Source organism: Abramis brama (assembly GCF_963993115.1).
Source record: "Abramis brama genome assembly, chromosome: 11".
In the NCBI taxonomy this organism is placed as follows: Eukaryota; Metazoa; Chordata; class Actinopteri; order Cypriniformes; family Leuciscidae; genus Abramis; species Abramis brama.
This window is the reverse complement of record NC_139973.1, coordinates 15,057,911-15,076,152: the sequence shown is the minus strand read 5'-3', so window position 1 is coordinate 15,076,152 and position 18,242 is coordinate 15,057,911. Positions and strand designations below refer to the sequence as shown.

At 34.8% G+C, this 18,242-nt stretch overlaps 2 protein-coding genes across 5 annotated transcripts; one reads left to right on the top strand and one right to left on the bottom strand.

The window, feature by feature from the left end:
• Window positions 1–288: 288 nt before the first annotated feature.
• Window positions 289–3,059, bottom strand: LOC311092894 (uncharacterized protein). Of its 2 annotated transcripts, none has more exons than XM_084129903.1 (6): window positions 3,007–3,059; window positions 2,414–2,773; window positions 2,006–2,050; window positions 1,851–1,892; window positions 1,689–1,776; window positions 289–1,189 (listed from the first exon to the last, which is right to left on the bottom strand). In XM_084129903.1, exons 1-6 carry the CDS (start codon window positions 3,035–3,037, stop codon window positions 1,033–1,035), a joined length of 723 nt encoding a protein of 240 aa, XP_083986029.1. In that variant the 5' UTR covers window positions 3,038–3,059; the 3' UTR covers window positions 289–1,032. The 2 variants fall into 2 exon arrangements, with proteins under 2 accessions (XP_083986029.1, XP_083986030.1); XM_084129904.1 differs by having other exon boundaries at window positions 2,615–2,773.
• A 1,060-nt stretch (window positions 3,060–4,119) lies between these two features.
• pomgnt1 (protein O-linked mannose N-acetylglucosaminyltransferase 1 (beta 1,2-)) lies at window positions 4,120–17,480 on the top strand. Of its 3 annotated transcripts, XM_084128308.1 has the most exons (23): window positions 4,131–4,260; window positions 4,431–4,508; window positions 4,607–4,805; window positions 5,965–6,067; window positions 6,317–6,432; window positions 6,525–6,590; window positions 6,731–6,844; window positions 6,940–7,057; window positions 9,415–9,513; window positions 9,616–9,743; window positions 10,910–10,980; window positions 11,318–11,393; window positions 11,542–11,625; window positions 11,823–11,864; window positions 11,961–12,019; window positions 12,338–12,410; window positions 12,620–12,748; window positions 13,660–13,785; window positions 14,018–14,082; window positions 14,175–14,219; window positions 14,322–14,457; window positions 14,763–14,872; window positions 16,078–17,480. In XM_084128308.1, the coding sequence occupies exons 3-23, from the start codon at window positions 4,638–4,640 to the stop codon at window positions 16,157–16,159; spliced, it is 2,010 nt and encodes a 669-aa protein (XP_083984434.1). In that variant the 5' UTR covers window positions 4,131–4,260; window positions 4,431–4,508; window positions 4,607–4,637; the 3' UTR covers window positions 16,160–17,480. The 3 variants fall into 3 exon arrangements, with proteins under 3 accessions (XP_083984433.1, XP_083984434.1, XP_083984435.1); XM_084128307.1 differs by lacking the exon at window positions 4,431–4,508 and having other exon boundaries at window positions 4,120–4,260; XM_084128309.1 differs by lacking the exon at window positions 4,131–4,260 and having other exon boundaries at window positions 4,381–4,508.
• Window positions 17,481–18,242: the final 762 nt, after the last annotated feature.

Sequence of the window (18,242 nt, the reverse complement as noted above, 5' to 3'; positions counted from 1 at the left end):
TCTCTTTGTAATCTATTGAGATGTGATGCATTTTGATGTGTCTTAAAATGCCAGCTTTTATAGACTTGAAATCTAGTGCATGAGTTGTATGAACTACTTTATTTTTGGAGCAATTGTATTGTTTTTAAGGAGTTCAGCCAAATATAATTTAAAAGTAAATTGTCCAATTTGCATATGTTTAAGATGTTGAGTTTGAGATGTTTAAAAATCTGAAAAGCATAAATAAATTTGCTCGGTTATAGTCTAAAATGGCCATGTATAATCTTTGAACTGAAAACAGACTGACGTACATATTAAAATACATTTATTTATAATGCAACTTCATGTAACACATTTTACAATAAAGTACACTAAACAACATTTAACATATGCATTGATATCACATGATAATTCACAAGATAAATAAGTATTTTGTTAGCATATTTTTTAATTCTTAAATTAACAATACGCTTAGAAATGCTTACACATTCTTGAAAGTGTATTGTTTATATTAAATTGCTTACTACTAAACTGTCCTTTTAAAATGTTAATCATAAAAGAATACTTTTAGTATACAGAAATTAACTTTTTATGATGGTAAGTCTGACATTAAACAGTTTATCAAATGTCATAATGTCAACATTAAATACATTAGCATTTTCAGTCAATTTTTGATGCATGATTCATCCCTGTTATTTATTATTTATCTTTTTTATTCATTTAAATAAATGTGTTCTATGTCAACACTGCACTGTAAAATAACCATAATTCTACAAAAACATGTTCATCATCAGCTTGCCTGGCGTCCTTTGCAGAAGGTTTTATGTTAAACCATTCAAAAATACAAACCAATAGTCATTTTGCAAATAAAAACAGCTGATGTAATTATTCCTTAAAGACCTCTAACCCCATATCCAAAGCTTATGATAACAATTATTCAACTGAAAACACTTCCATACATCAGTATCGGCCTCTTTATTTTGCCATGACTCACTTAATAAAGCACAGTGACTGTTTGTATCTGATAACATCCACATTTGGAATGTGGAATGTTCATCTGCCAGAATTTTGTTGCTTGTCCAACAAATTGTCCATCTCCATCCAGGGAAGATCCCACTGGATTTCAGTCACGTCCTGCTTGGTTTTAGGCATTTCCTGTGGGACCCTTTCCCTTCTAAATGCTCCATTTGGACAGACAGGCAATTTCTCTCTGAAAAGCATGCATAAACATTGCAGATATTTGATACAGTGAGCAATGTGACACAGAAGTCTTCAATGAAATTAATATCATGCACTTATTAAAAGAAACTACTGTAGCAATGATTATTCTTTTTTTTAATGTAAATTCGTCTTACTAAATCTCAAGGTTCATAATGGCATGAGGTTGAATAAATACTGACACAATTTTCATTTTCTCGTTGAACTGTTCCCTTATCACCATTACTTTACCCGATCTCATGAGAAAACAACTATTTTACAAGTTGGTGATCTTGTATGAGTTTGTATGATTTGATTTGTATGAAAATATATATATAAAAAACAATTTGGGCGTTGTAGATATGAGATACTACGCATGAAGGTCCACCACTAAAACTAACCCTCAGTTGGTCTTAAGCATATACGAAAATATAGGAATTCATTCAAAATCACCACCAATTCGCCAAAATAGTTACAAATGACCACAAGTGTGTTGGTATCTTGTAGCCTACCTAAAACCTGGAAACAGCAGCCAGAGCACAGGAAGAAGCACCAGAAGAACCAAGATGATACAGAGACCCGACACCCAGACCAAAGTTCCTGCATTTCAGAGTTTATAAGGATGGCTATAGCATTGAACCCAAATTCAATCACAGATGTTCTGGATCTCATACCTGTATATGGCTTTTCATCTTCTGAATCAGCTGTGGAGTTCTCTAAAAACACAAAGTGACTGAACTGATAAAATTATGCACATTATGTATACACAGTGACTTAAAAGATATACGGACCTCACACATCTAACTGAAAGCTATAGTTACTGACTCACCTTTCATCACTGGACGAAGTGTGCTCAGGGGAATCACTGTACCATCTGGGAACAGAGATTAGGCCTATATATAAATATATGCATATAAGTGTATTGCTTTACAATATACTGAAGTATCCTTTTACAATTTTAATGAGTATTTTAAATCATTTTCAGTATTTCATACGATCAAAACACAAGTGCACTTTTTTAATTGACATTAAACTGTTTATAAAATGTCACAATACGATATACGATTATGATGATATATACACGTGTGTGTGTGTGTGTGTGTGTGTGTGTGTGTGTGTGTGTGTGTGTGTTGTAATATATCTCCCAGCTTTTCACAATTCACATATTATTGAAAAGTATTTTAGATATTAATAAAAAACGAATAAAAATCTTTATTATTGCCACTGATGTTCTTACAGACCACGGTGATGTTGATGGTGTTGCTTGTCTTGTTTTCAGCAGTATTCTCACACCAGTAAAGTCCACTGTTCTTACTGTCAATGTCAATGAAATGACATTCTTCAGGCCTGTCTATAGATTCTGTGCCATTTAACTGCAAACATCTAGAACTCGTTTTAGCGCCTTGAAGCCTACTCAGTATCCAGCCTGTTGAATTACCAGCATTTACTAAGCAGCGAAGGGTGAACTTTTCCCCCCTGAGGTGTTGTCTGTTGTCAGGCTGGACCTCTAGAGAAGCGTCTGAGTGAGAATCTTTGACTGATTCATACGGATTCACACTTTCAAATGCTCCATGAGTGAACAAGGAGGAAAGCAGCACTGAAAAGATATATAATGCAACAACAATATGTTAACATGTTTCTCCATCTAAATGAGTGTATTGTATTGTAGACTTTATCAGTTAAACCAGGCTTAGGAATTATAGGATAAACACTGACAAAACAGATCAGTGGGTTGTGCTTTAGATCTGATTCTTGAGCAGTTAAACAACTGAGCAGGCAATTGTTAAAAAGAGTTCATACAAGAGTATATATTAAGAAGAAAAAGCTCACCTAAGTAACCAGCAGCTGACATAAGTCCCATGTTTTCCTTTAGAGCTGGGCCTTTTTAAAGAGAAAAAGTATGCAAGAGAGACATAATGACAGTGCAACACCCAACCGAACATTTAGAGGCATTTATTTACCCCACCTTTTCCGCTTGCTAGATGATCTGATAAATCTGTTCACACAGTTTGTAAACTGGGAATTGGGCATTTCTTCTCTGCACATTAACCAGTTAAATTAATAGCCTAATGGAAAAAGAAATACAACCTCTTTGCACATCTGTTTGACCAAAATACAACCTAAATAGACAAACAAATAAGGCAAGTTCAGCTGACACAGCTCTAAATTAATATTTTTGTTATGCATTTTCAATATGAGCAAATCAGTCCCCGCAAATCAACCCCTCTCTATATGAAGAGTTCAGATGCAAAAGCCTCTAAGTGCCATCTGAAATTTTCTTCTAGAATGATCATTTTTATTAAGCTTGTATATTTAAGTTGAATAATTTCACTTAAATGGCAATGCAAATTACCTATTAATTGTCATGTAAGTGAAATTACTTAACTTAAATATACAAGCTTTATAAAAATGATCATTCTAGAAGAAAATTTCAGATGGCACTTAGAGGCTTTTGCATCTGAACTCTTCATATATAGCCTAATATGAGTTTTGAAACATTATTTGTTTAATTTTTTCTTGCTTAGTTAAGTATTGTTTAGATTTTTGTCATTTGACATTTTACAAAGATATTTAAATATATATATATATATATATATATATATATATATATATATATATATATATATATATATATATATATATATATATATATTTTTTTTTTTTTAATTATTCAGTCAATTTTTCGTAACATAAAAGAGCATGTTAGGTCATACACTGATTTTGAGTAGCCTAGTCTCTAGATACGTTCTTTAAATGGCTATTTAAAGAGAAACTACACTGCTTTCAGCTCATTCTTATAATTTCATTATTTTTAAACATTTCGTGGTTCTATAAATTCGTATAGATATTTATATTTTCTATAGATAGTTTATATTTAAATCATTTGAACTGAGAACTTTTAACAGGAAAAATAAGGGGCCTTTATTTTGAAACGCGAAGAAAGGCGCTGTCCTGCATTCTGGCTTCACAGTGTTTATTACCTGCATATGGCCAAATGTTACTAGACCCTACATAAACTAAATTACAGTTACATTTTCTGGAGAGGCGGGACGTCGTTTCCGTTCAACATAACATGCTGCTGAGGTAAAAGGTCACTAGCATTTATTCTGTGAAGCGTTACAATCTACAGAATTTCCAAAGCCAACAGAAATGGCTTTTTGAAAGAATTTCAGCTGTTGTGCTCAGATAGCTAACGTTACCTCACCATCTGTTTGCCATAGTCGCTATTAATAATTCGGTATTCATATCATCAGCTCGTACACATGCACGAAATGTTAAATGCAGTTTAGCAGTTCATCAAGAATTTGTGGTAACGTTATCCTACATTAAAGGTGTGTCTCCTGCATCATATTTTAACATTGCAAAAAAATATTTGAGCAGTATTTATGTCCATAATTTATAACTGCTATGATTGCACCGTGCTGTGTAGATGAAGAAGACGTGATTTCAGGCGTTGTCGGATGCAGACAGGTGTTGTGATCAGGAGCAGTGGGAAGGACTGGACATCCATGGACACCTGGACACCCAATCCAAGAGCCAAACCCTTCATCCCCCGCCAGCAGCGCAGCCTCTACCTAACATGGAAATACAGACTCACCAACAAAAGAGCAATGCGACGAATCTGCCAGGTCAGCATGTCACTTTATAAGATTATGCCTGGGTGGCAGCTCCATCATATAACCTAAAGAGCAGGGTGTTTTTTTTTTATAGATATAAATAAAAATATTTCATTGCTGTATTTATAACAATAAACTGAATTTATTTTGAGTCTGCATTCATAATTCACACACCTGTTGAAATAACCTTTAAATTAGTTTTGTGCAAATGAGGACATTAATTAAGTTAAACTACTGCATGTCTGGCCATCGGATAATCAATTAGAAATATAATTACCAACTGAGTGATAACAACACATGCAACTGGTCTGCAACGTCGCAATTACTGACAGATTGTTGCAACAAATCCAAAATGTCACTTTTCCGGTCACTAATTACATTGCCACAATTAAAGTTTGGTTATTGGTTTATGTTGCAGTTATGTAACGGTCACTTGTTATGGTTAGCTGGGCAGCACTTGATCCTGAGATGGAGGTACAGTAGGGTTAAAAAATAAAAATAAAAATTGAAAACAAGAAATATTTTGAATTAAAATGTATAAGATGTATTTCTCACAAATCAGATCAAATTTGTGACACTGGCCATGTGACCTTTGCACAAAAGGTCATGTTCTTGTTTCCAGTGAAGCACCAGATGCTCAGTGGAACATTTCAAATCATGCTTTACAACATGATCATCTGGATTTATTTTTTTGGTGTTCATGTAGCTTGAGAGTTGCTGTCATTATAACAAATACTAGAATTTTGATACTGTTCATTTTGCAATTCATCTTGTACTTGAATTGTAATGCTGCTAATACATTTTTTTATTAATTTACAAAAAGTATTTTCACCAGTGATCTAAGATGTTTGGACCCCACTGTATGTCATTTCAATTATCACAGTTTTTATGTTTGTGTGTGTTTACCTGCTTAACAATATTGTAGAGAATAAAAAATGTACCCATAAGTAAGCTACATCTGACAAAACCTCCTTTTGGAGATGCCATCATTTGGAAAAATGTATACATTTGTATAAAAAAATTAGATTTTTAATTGTAAAAATACAGAAAGTGGTTTGCTAGGGTTCAATATAGTATTTATAACTAGCTGTATATTAAAGCAAAAGAAGTCTATGGAACGTCCCCATTTAGATAGCGAAGTAAACGTGTGTGTGTGTGTGTGTATTTGCAGGCCAGTGCTGTCCTGTTTCTACTGATCACAGTGATTGTGAATATCAAACTCATTCTTGACACAAGGAGAGTTGCCAGTGAGGAGGATGCCGTTCAAGAATATGGTAATGTTGAAAACTGTCTTTGTGAACACTAAATGTTTTATGATACCTGATTAGCCAATTCACATATTAGAAATATTAAGTAGTCTTATTACTTGAGTGGAATTATTTCAGCATATGTGGATCAAATAACTACACTTGTATGTTTTGTATCCTTTTTATTTATTTTTAACTATTTCAGTTCTGAATTAGTAATTAGCTTTGAATTATTCTTTTTTTTTTTTTTTTTGCTATCATTGAACATTTTCTCAGATGATGCCCTGCCTAACATGGAAACCCCACGCAGGCCAGCCAGTGGGAGGAAGGTTTTGGATATCGAGGTGTACTCTAGTCGCTCTAAAGTCTATGTGGCAGTGGATGGCACCACTGTAAGTGATTCTAAACCTGTTTTATGATATAACACATTTGCCACACTGTTACCAGATAACGATATCGACAATATTTGATGTGTTTTTTGCAGGTGCTGGAAGATGAGATGAGGGAGCAGGGCCGAGGCATACATGTTATAGTTTTAAATCAGGCCACTGTAAGCACACACAGTCACACCTCATAATCTACTGTATCTTCTTGTATTATTACTATAATTTTTATGATGTCCACTCCATCATTATTTTGATTATTTATAAGATTGTATAATTAAATGTTGCTGTATCGTCTTTCATTTAGGGTCATGTTATGGCCAAAAGAGTGTTTGATACTTATTCTCCCCATGAGGATGAAGCCATGATCCTCTTCCTCAACATGGTCACACGTGGCAGAATCCTCATCTTCACTATTAAGGTTAAAGAAATGCCTCTCCCATCCACTTTCTTGATTTTAGATTTGTGTTGTTTAACTTGTTTGTCTGTAAGTGCATTTCTTATTGGCCTCTTTAGGATGAGGGCACTTTCCACTTGAAGGATTCTGCGAAGAATCTTCTCAAAGGTTTGGGAAGTCAGGTAGCAGTTACCTTAGGCTGGAGGGATATGTGGACTCTGGTTGTGAAGAAGGGAGGTAAGGACAATGCTTTTTGTCTTTTCACTCTATTATACTAGATATGTTTGATTATTGTATCTCATGGCTAATTATTTTTCTTCTGTGATGTGATATAAATGTACTGTTTTAGGGGTGTGCAGCGGAGCCAATATCTTTTACAATCTCAAAATTATTAGGGGTTCAAGCACGAAGTGCTGAAACCCTATTGTAATCGTCCTGATTTTTATTATTTTTCTTCTGCCGTAAAACGCATCGTGCAGGCCAAACCGTAAGGCCTAGAGACATGAAACCTGGCCAGATGGTAGGCCTCAATTTGGGGACAACCTATCAGAGTATGACCCCGAATGGCCCATAGGTGACGCTACAGCAACCAAAAGTTCAAAATTGCTCATAACTCTTAGAACGTTTGTCCCAGGATCAAGTGTCTTATATCGTTGGAATCCTTGGCTCAAGCCGGACAAAATGGCTATCTCCGATTTTGATTTAGGCAGGGAAAATTATCTGCTATGTCGAATTTTTTCCAAAACCTACTTTTGCGAACTAGTCCCTGGTTTTTCGCCCGATCGGAACCAAACCAGTCTAGGACAATTCTCTGGACTCTCTAGATCAATAATTATTGAAAAAAGTTGAACTTTGGCATTTGGGTGGCTGTAACAGGGTCATTTAGAAAAGGGGCGTGGCAAAATACACTAAAAAGCCTATAAATCCCAAATGAAAACTCAGAACTTCACCAAAATTGATGAGCATATGTGTCAGAACATGGTGAGGAAGCATGCAGAGTTTCATGGAGATCGGACCATAGGTGGCGCTATAACTGGCAAAAAGCCTTCATTCTTATTAGGGGTTCAAGCATGAAATGCTGAAACCCTATTGTAATTGTAAGGATTCGTAAAACGCATCGTGCAGGCCAAACCGTAAGGCCTAGAGACATGAAACCTGGCCAGATGGTAGGCCTCAATTTGGGGAATTGCTAGAATCACAGTAAACAATGGTAAATCATACTACAATGTAGTATATCATGGTAAATCATGCTAGAATATGGTAAATCAAGGTAAACTAAGATAAAATCATGGTAAACTATGTAAATCATGCTAGAATCATAGTAAATAATACTAAAATATGGTAAATTGTATGTTGTGGGAGGAGCCTATTTTACTAAAATGGCTATAACTGAGATATCTTCACCAAACTCAGTACACATGTGTATGGGTTCAATTTGAGGTCACAGTAAACAATTTTATGGAGATCAGACCATAGGTGGCACTATAACTGTTAAAAAGCTTTAAAACCATATATTTCCCATGGTAAACTGCCTGTATTGGCTGTAAATGGTCTTTTCCATCTATTATGTCAGTGGTTACATGCTTGCTAAATAAATCTTAATAACTTTTGATGCTTTTGTGCTTAAATGCCTTAAAGGCCTTAACTGCTTGAACCCCGATAAATGCTGCTTGCAGCTTTAATTTTTATCTATTTCTGTATTCAGATAAAAAGTAATAAAAGTGTGTGATTCAGTATCTTAGTTGATATCACTCTTATCAAGCTCTAATTTCTGAGAGACACTTATAATTTATGATTGTGCTGTGCTCATTTCATTTTCAGTTTACGCTCATTCGTGTATCATGGCTTTAAAACATTTAAATAGAAACATTAAATATTCTAGTATAAAATGCGTATAATGTAGTAGTTGATATTACTCCTGACAAGGTCTGATTTCTGAGATACGCACAGACGGCAACACGGGTATTTCATTTGCGAACATTGTGCTCATTTAATTCATAGACTTACTTTACACTCATTTACTAAACACACTCATTGTGAAGTGATTTTAGAGTTTTGATATAAACTTCAGTCATGAAACTCTTCTGATCACCTGATTGGTTCACTTAAAGCTGATTGGTCATCCAATCGTTCTGTTTGTTCTATCTACGTAACCTATTTATTCCTGACTTTGAATCGGATCAGTTCGTTGCAGCCCTCCACCTTCCCCAGCACCACCTGCCTGGATCTGCTCGGGGGGTTCTCCCTGTTTTCTTGCAGCAGCCTGAATTCAATTGACTGTTATCATATGGATTTTTAGACGTATCCTCACTCATTCAGCAGCAGCGTAGCAGATCAAGTCCGCCCAGACCATGCCTATGTACATTCCATGTTTATTAATAAATGCTGGTTAAATTTGTTGTCATGATTGAAATATAGCTATAATATTGTGCTATCCCCTGACTTGCTTGTTATCCAGCTAACACGAGGAGTTACTGTCTGCAGACTATTTTCACTCTCTGTAAAATTTGTGATTTGTTTTGAAGCCATTATCCGTGCCTTTCTGAATAAGGCATTCAGCTTCAGGCTCATCCCTATACTGTTTATTTTCTCAGGTCAAGTGTATGGGGAGAAGCACTCCAAGTCTCCTGCTCTGTCCACATGGGGTGATCCTGTGCTGCTGAAGACTGAGGTCCAGCTGACAGCTTCTGAAGGTATTTTTGCCAATTTTTGCCAGTGTAGATTGTTAGATTACATGTTGCAATTACGTTATGGGTTATATCAGAGCTGTTTGTTTATGTCATGATTTATTTTAGAGGCTGAGTGCCATTGGGCAGACACAGAGCTGAACCGCCGGAGGAAGCTTTTCTGCAGTAAAGTGGAAGGCTATGGGAGCATTTGTAGTTGCAAAGATCCAGCCCCTATAGAGTTTAATCCTGACCCAGTAAGACACACATCATGTGATTAAAATACCTTTTATACACTACCGTTCAAAGGTTTGTGGTCAGTAAATCTGTATTCCCCAGTTTCACAGACAAGGCTTAAGCCTAGTCTTGGACTTAAATGGCATGTTTGAGCTGTTTTAACTGAAAGCAACTTCCATTGTTTTGTTGAGGATGTCAAGATGCACAGCAGTAATGTTTTTTTTAAAGCCCGTTTAAAAAAGCTACTTAAATGTCCTAATTGAACTAAGGCCTAATCCTTGCTTAATCTAAGCCCTGTCTATAAAACCAGGCCTATTACTTCTATTCTACAAGGATGCATTACATTGATCAAACCTGATGTTGTTACAAATATAAACATTTCTATTATAAATGCTGTTTTTACTTCAGAATCACGGTTTTCACAAAAATATTAAGCTGCATGACTGTTTTCAACTGAAAATCTTTCTTGAACACCGAATCCGCATTCCGCATATTAGAATGATTTCAAAGGATCATGTGACGCTAAAGAGTAATGGCTACTGAAAATTCAGCTTTGCCATAATAGATGTAATTTACTTTTTAAAATATAAAACTGTTAATTTTTATAATATTTCATATTAATGCTGTTTTTACTGTATTTTTATCAAATAAATGCAGCCTTGATGAGCAAAACAATCTTTTAGTAACATAAAATCTTACTGACCTCAAACTTTTGAACAGTAGTATATCTTAAGGTTGGATCAATACCAAAATCACAGTCAATGGAACATGAATTTTTCTGAAACTTTTTTTTTTTTTTTTTTTTACAATATTTCATACTTGAAATATATTAAAGGATAATGAAATTCCAAGTACAAAGATTGGTACATTCATCAGAGTCAGATGCTGATATTTTACAGTGATAAACTTTTGGTACCATGATGGTTTTTTTTTAATCTATGGTATCAGAAACGTGTCACAACAAAATGCATGATACCAAGACAGACTACAAGGTTTCTCTACAAGTTTCCTTGTTTACCTTTTTTTGTTTTTTTTTCAAACGAAAGTGTTTAAACTTTCACTAGTAAGTGGTTGTTATACCCTTCATCCTGAGATAACTTTGCATTTATATCAGCATTTAGACATCAGAAAAAAGTCTTTGTCTTAAATCTGTGTTGTTGACTAAACCTTTCCATGTCCTGTCTAGCTGCCTAACAACAATGTCTACAACATCCCAGTAGCTGTTATAGCTGGAAATAGACCAAACTATCTCTATAGGTTAGTAAACTTAGATTTCTTTGTACTTTACCATACTACCAAACCACCTCATGTATGTATTAGTTAAATGTATGCACATATATAAACTCACACACACAAACACAAACATCACGGTTTCCACAAAATTATTAAGCAGCACTACTGTTAGCAACATTGATGATAAGAAATGTTTCTTGAGCACCAGATGAGCATATTAGATATTTCTGAAAGATCATGTGGCATGATCTCACATTAATAAGTTTTGGTTTGGCTTCAGGAGAGAAATCAGAAACCCTATATATAAGAAAGCATACCTTTTAATACCAGACTGATGTATAAGCCATGTTTGTTTCTCTAGAATGCTGCGCTCTCTTCTTTCCTCCCATGGTGTCAATCCACAGATGATCACTGTTTTCATCGATGGATACTATGAGGTGCCATCTCCTTTTCCTCTTTTTTTTTTTTTCTTTTTTTTTCTTTTTTTTTTCTCTCTCTCCTCTTCAATGTATTATTATTTTTTCTTAATTTTTGTAAGACGATTCATACATATATACAGAATTAACAACGACATTTTCTGCTTAGGAACCTATGGATGTGGTGGATCTCTTCGGTCTTAAAGGAGTTCAGCATACGCCTATCAGTATTAAGAACGCTAGAGTGTCACAGGTGATAAGTTTGAGGCTGTTTTGTTTTTGTTTTTTTTTTCTTTGAAAGATGAATAATTAACATAGAAAGTTCACTTAACATAATGGCCAGTTACAGCTGATTGCTGTGGGCTCAGCTTTAGTGGCAAAGCATTTAGTGTCGAAGCATGTGAATGACCGTAAGATGGTACTAATGTTCTGCTGTTCCTTTTGTCTCAGCACTACAAAGCCAGCTTGACTGCAACCTTTAATCTGCATCCAGTAAGTAAATGTTCACCTGCCTTAGAATTTGTCTACAGTTAAATTGTAAAACACCTTGCAAGTGTCTGACTTTGTGGGAAAAAAATTATGTTTTAGGATGCAGATTTTGCCATTGTCCTGGAGGAGGACCTGGACGTTTCCATAGATTTTTTCAGGTATGGATGTTTAATTTAATATAATATAATATAATATAATATAATATAATATAATATAATATAATATAATATAATATAATATAATATAAAAATAATATTTTATAATATAAAATTTTACTGAATTACACCTGTAATACTAAAAGATATTCACTAGATGGCAGCAGACTTCTATATTATTTATCACAGGCTTGTTTAGAAATGTATGAGTGCCGAATCAGCTCAACGAATCTTAATAGAAAAGATTGAATAACGTTTGACAGATCATATCTAAATGTCTTTACATGTTTGATTTATTTCTTCTCCCACATTTGTCTCTAGCTTTCTCAGTCAGACCATCCATTTGTTGCGTGAGGATGACAGTCTGTACTGTATCTCAGCCTGGAATGACCAAGTGAGTGAAAAAAAAAAAAGAGTTCTTTTCAATTTGTTCATGACTTGAAAATAGATTGTTTACTTTGATAACATCTCGCCATATGGTCTTTCTGTTGGTATATTTTTCTTCTGCTAAACAGTGGTTAGTGTATCCTCAGCCTAAATTTCTCTAAGTCTTGAAAGGCCTTCAAGCAGTGCACATGACCTTGCTGCTGTGCTGTTTCGTAGGGCTACGAGCACACGGCAGAGGACCCATCTTTGCTGTACAGAGTGGAAAGTATGCCTGGCCTTGGCTGGGTGCTTAAAAAAAGCCTTTACAAGGATGAATTGGAGCCCAAATGGCCAACTCCTGAGAAGGTGAGGCAGCTAATTCCCACATTTAGCCTATAAATGATGTCTAAATAGGAAAAGTTTATATATTTACAATTTACATGCAAAATCCCTCAAAAGTGATGTCTCATTTGGCACAATTTTCCGCTCCATTTGCATGCATGAGAAAACTTCTAACAGTGATTATTCCTCCTTTCACCAGTGGGAAATGCTGTGCTCACTATGGAATTTAGCATTTTGTTCTCTGATTTGAGTAACATTGCTAACCTTTGAAAAGTCAGTTTGGTGTGTAATGTATAGTGTCTAGAAAAGACCAGAAAATCGATTTATTTAAATAGGAACATACAGTGCCCTCATTTTGAAACTTTGAGAAGAAAATTGGCAGTTTTGCATACTGTTCTACATACACTACCATTCAGAAGTTTGGGGTTGGTAAGAATTTTTATGTTTTTGATAGAAGTCTCTTATGCATTAATTTAAGAGTTATATTGCCAAATATTACAATTAAGATAACTGTTTTCTATTTTGATATGCTTTAAAATGTAATTCATTTCTGTGATAACAATTACTCCAGTCTTCAGTATCACATGATCCTTCAGAAATTGTTCTAATATGCTAATTTGGTGCTCAAGAAAATTTTTTAATTATCAATGTTGGAAACAAATATTTGCATTTGCTGCTTAATAATTTTGTGGAAACTGATTTTTTATTTTTTTAAGGAATCTTTTGTACCATTATAAATGTCTTTACTGTCTCTTTTGATCAATTTAATGTGTCTGCTGAATAAAAGTATTAATTTCTTTCAAGAAAAATAAAATAAAAAATACTGACATCAAACTTTTGAACAGTAGTGTATCATCTAAATATATTAAACCTGCCTCTGATAACTTTTTTTTGTTTTGTTTGTTTCTTCTATTCGTATTGTTGCCATCCCTTAGCTATGGGACTGGGACATGTGGATGCGGATGCCAGAACAGAGGAAGGGGAGAGAGTGTGTCATTCCTGATGTCTCCCGCTCTTATCACTTTGGCATCATTGGCTTAAATATGAATGGTTACTTCCATGTAAGTGAGATGGTTATGCTGACGATTATGTTAATTTCTGTTGTTTACTTGTTAGTTTACTTGCAACAGTTCTTTTATTATCTTAACCATTATTTTATTTACTAAGAGTATTTTTCAATGGAGAACCGAATCTAGGACTCTGTGAATCCAGTTTATTTAAAATATAAAATATTATAAATAGACAATGTTTTATATACAATTTGAATTCAATGAAATGCATGTTTCTCTACAGGAAGTGTACTTTAAAAAGCACAAGTTCAACACTATTCCGAATGTTCAGATGAAAAATGTAGATAGGTATGTATTGTTCCTGCTGTCTCTATATTGGCCTCTTTGTCTATTATTTATATCATGTTCAGTATTTTTTGATATTCTCTCCATTTTTACAGCTTGAAGAAAGATGCTTATGAGATTGAAATCCAAAACCTACTCCGGTAATTTTATCTGAAGATCCTAGTCCATCATTGCAGAGTTAATGTAGCACCTTATAATTGCATCATTACCAACAACTACAGTAATCATTTGTGTGTCTGCAGTGAGGCTGAGGTTCTGGACCACAGTAAAAACCCATGTGAAGACTCATTTATCCCAGACACTGAGGGAAAGACCTTTGTAATGTTCATCAAAATGGAGCAGGAGACAGATACAAACACCTGGACAGAACTGGCAAAGGTATGTTGCATTTAGTTGAGGATGCTTTGTGAATATTCTTGGTTTAAATATAAATAGGAGATTTTTGTTTGAGCATCTCAAGGAACAAATTGCTGAATTTCTTAGCTGGTTAGCCACTATTTACCCTGCGTTTATTGTTACAGTGGGTTGCAATGAATCTGTTGAATGAGATCTGTGGCCTGTTTATATGTTGAAGAGACTGCAAGGGTAGATAAATGGCTTAGAGACACGGAGAAATATAAGGGAATAAATACTGAGGCGAGAGTAGTATTAGGTTATGGCCTCATTTTGTTTATTGCCTATAGTGCCTGCACGTGTGGGACCTGGATGTACGAGGTTATCACAAAGGACTCTGGAGGCTCTTCAGAAAAAAGAACCATGTCCTGGTAGTTGCTGTTCCAATCTCCCCGTACTCGTGAGTATACTTTTAACAATTGATTTATCTAATTTCCAAGCACAGGAACACATTATTTATATGTGATACTGCTTAATGTTAGAAATGTTCTATTAAAAAATACAACATTACATCAATGAAACCAAAAACACAAGACAAAGTATAGGATGAACCATCCCATGCTGCTAGCTTCACCGGATTTTTGGCTCATTCTTCCTGGCAGATTTGCTTCAGGTTGTTCAGTTTAGTCAGATTCAGGTGTGTGCCCCAAAAGTGTCACAGATTCTCAGTTGGATTTAGATTGAGACTTTTTGTTCTTAATTGTTGTTTCCAAGCCATTTTTTTTTCTATAATCTCAGCAATTCTTGTCACAGTTCTTTGTCACCTTTATTTATATAGCGCTTCATACAATACAGATTGTTTCAAAGTAGCTTTACAGTGAGAACAGGAAAATAATGCATTTCGGCTGTTGTTCAGGTGAAGTCAGTTCATTGTTTCAGTTCCGTTGTAAAGATAATCAATTACTGAATTAGTTCATTTAATCTATAAAGCAGTTCTGCAAAAAAAAAAAAAAAAAAGTCATCGTCCAGCTCAGTTCAGTTCTCATACAACAGCGTCCGTACAGTCAGATCAATAATATTGTTGAATATTAAGTGTCCCAAACTAAGCAAGCAAGAGGCGACATTGGCAAGGAACCCAAACTCCATCAGGTGACAGAATGGAGGGAAAAAACCTTGGGAGAAACCAGGCTCAGTCAGAGGGCCACTTCTCCTCTGGGACAATGAACGAACATGGTGTCATTATGATTCAGGCTGCATCACAAGTCAGAGTTCAGATCGGGAGCCTTAATTTCAAATATTCATCCAGTTCCTTTTGATTAAAGACCTTTACTGTTATTAACAATACTTAACTTAAAGCATGTCAGATAGAAAAAATATGTCAGTTTCAGGGGTTAGAGAAAAAAAAAATCGTTGTAAGATGTGTAATTCAGTAAATTGAATTACATATTAAAAACAATTTTATATTATATGATATTAATTATATTATTAAAAGCACTCTTAAAAGGAATAAAAGCAAAACATATGGTTATTAATAGCTGAGAACTTTTCTTGGAAACTATTTATTTATTTATTTTACTTTCTTACTTTATTTTACTTCATTTAAAATGTATGCATGTATGTTTTTAACTTTCTGTGCATGACCTTCACTGCATCTTTTTCCCCCAGTGGTAAGAAGCCCAATAATGTCACTCCCATTCACCTGGAGCCAGCACCTAAAGAGGAGGGACCTCCTGTGGAACAGATTTAAAACACTGCTAATCCCACGCAAAGGGCCTTTCCTAACCACTAACAGACAAGGCCTATGTCAGGCCGATAATGGGCCTTGTGTTACTCTCTAAGGCTACTGCAAGACAAAGTATAGGATGAACCATCCTGTGCTGGTAGCCTCTAGGAACTACAGGCTCTTTGAAACTAGAACGATATGAGTGTGGATTTCTAAAAACGGTGTGTGACGTGACCTTCTCTTGTTGTTGGTATGTATTTTGCATTGGGAGCATTTCCTGAGGTCATGAAATTTCATAGGAGTTTATGCTGGAAGGTTTGACTTTAGTAAATAATTGATAGATGTTTTAAAGTATTACCAGTGCTGGTTTGAGTTACTGAATGTGACAGCTGCAAAAAGGGATTAAGAGGATATGGCAGACGTAACTTTTTTTTTTTTTTTTGACACTGAGTGCTTTGGGCCGTCCTGCACATACGTTTTAACTTATGTCTATTTATTTTGTCAATATCAAGATAACTGCAGGTTTATTTGTACCTAATGAATTCACTTTTACACAAAAAAAAAAAAAATGCATTAAGAAACAAAAGGCTTACATTTGTTTACAAATGAACTATGTACAGACATATATATGTACAGACATGTATATTTTTAGAACAAAAGATTATCATCATATTTTTATTAGTTTGAGTTCTTTAGTGGCTGAAAACATACAATCAGTATCCTTGTACGACACACACTGACCTTTATTGGACTGCACAGTCTGAAACTGACAGTTTTTAAACTATATGATTGATTTTTTTATTTTTTATTATTACATGTTGTGCTAAAATGTCTTTCCAGCAAGATTTAAGAATTTTAAGAATCATTCTCTTTCGCAGAGAATGATAGTTGATGCTGCTTAGGTGAGATCTTTGTGTCACAGCCACTAAAGAGCCTTATATGAGCAGAGTGGAAGTTTAACACTTGAAATCAATGCAATCTCAGCTGCATCATAGATCTACCCTGTGTTAACGTGAGTTTCTGTAAGTGAAGATGTGGTGAAAAATTGATTTCTCATGCAATAATGCCCAAATCATTTCATGGAGGCGATTTCAGATTAGATTGCTGTGGGTTTCAGTGATCAGTGCTAAAATCACTACAGATATTTTATTTGTGATGCCACTAAACATTTTCATAGTATCTGGAACATGTACAATACCATAATAGAAATGTTTGTCATCTCAACATATTGTGTACTTAAGTTTGCTGAGGTTGTGTCTAATATGTCAGATTCTTCAACAGTTTTGTATTTTAAGTAGTTAAAATTGATTTTCTTGTATGAAATAAAACAGTTTTCTTACTTTTTTCCCATCTGTCCATTTTTTTTAATTTCCTTGGTTGTCTTTCTTAAATTTGTATTATGTTTTGCTGTAGCTATTTGTTTCTTAATGTTTGCAGGATGCATAGTAAGGGCTGTTACTTTAATTTAAAATGTTTTAATCATGACATAAATTGGAATGAGATCTAATAATTATAATACTGTTTTTATAATGTGGCAAGCAGTGGTTCTCAACCTTTTGTATTTGGTAAATCCTTTTTCCAACGTGTTTTTGTGTTACCCTGAATCGCTATAGTAAGCCCATTTTAAGTGTTTATATTTTACACCTGGGTCAGGATGTTTTTTTGCTGGAAATCACTCTCCCCTCCCGTGCGTGTCTCCTCATATCCGTGAATAGAGAAAAGTTGCTTGGACACTACTGACATGTGAATGGTGTGGAAGTGTCATAGGTTAGTTGTCATAGGAATAAGTATGGAAGCTTGTTTCCGCCACAGAATAAAACATTTTAAAAGATAATTGCGACTTTTTATCTCACAATTGCGAGTTTACATCTCGCAATTCTGACTTTATTTCTCAGAATTGCGAGATATAAAGTCGGAATTGCGTGAAATGAAATTTCTGATGTTTACTGTGTGCAGAATTTTCCAAACTCATCGGAACATTAAGTTTTAATCCAAACCAAGCCAATCTGAGAAAGCCGCGGCTGTTAAAATACGCATTATTTCACCACAGGGTGTCACTGTTCGTCTACACTATGACCGCGACGCTGAAGTGTGTGAAAACAGATGA

Bases quoted from the DNA above. Each gene is read 5' to 3' on its own strand.
- LOC311092894 (XM_084129903.1), bottom strand. From the start codon at position 3,037: ATGGGACTTATGTCAGCTGCTGGTTACTTAG. The intron at 2,774-3,006 runs GTGAGCTTTTTC...ATATCTTTTCAG, and splicing joins GTCAGCTGCTGGTTACTTAG to TGCTGCTTTCCTCCTTGTTC. The intron at 1,777-1,850 runs GTATGAGATCCA...TCTGAAATGCAG, and splicing joins AGATGAAAAGCCATATACAG to GAACTTTGGTCTGGGTGTCG.
- pomgnt1 (XM_084128307.1), top strand. From the start codon at position 4,638: ATGCAGACAGGTGTTGTGATCAGGAGCAGTGGGAAGGACTGGACATCC. The intron at 4,806-5,964 runs GTCAGCATGTCA...GTGTATTTGCAG, and splicing joins CAATGCGACGAATCTGCCAG to GCCAGTGCTGTCCTGTTTCT. The intron at 6,591-6,730 runs GTAAGCACACAC...TCTTTCATTTAG, and splicing joins TAGTTTTAAATCAGGCCACT to GGTCATGTTATGGCCAAAAG.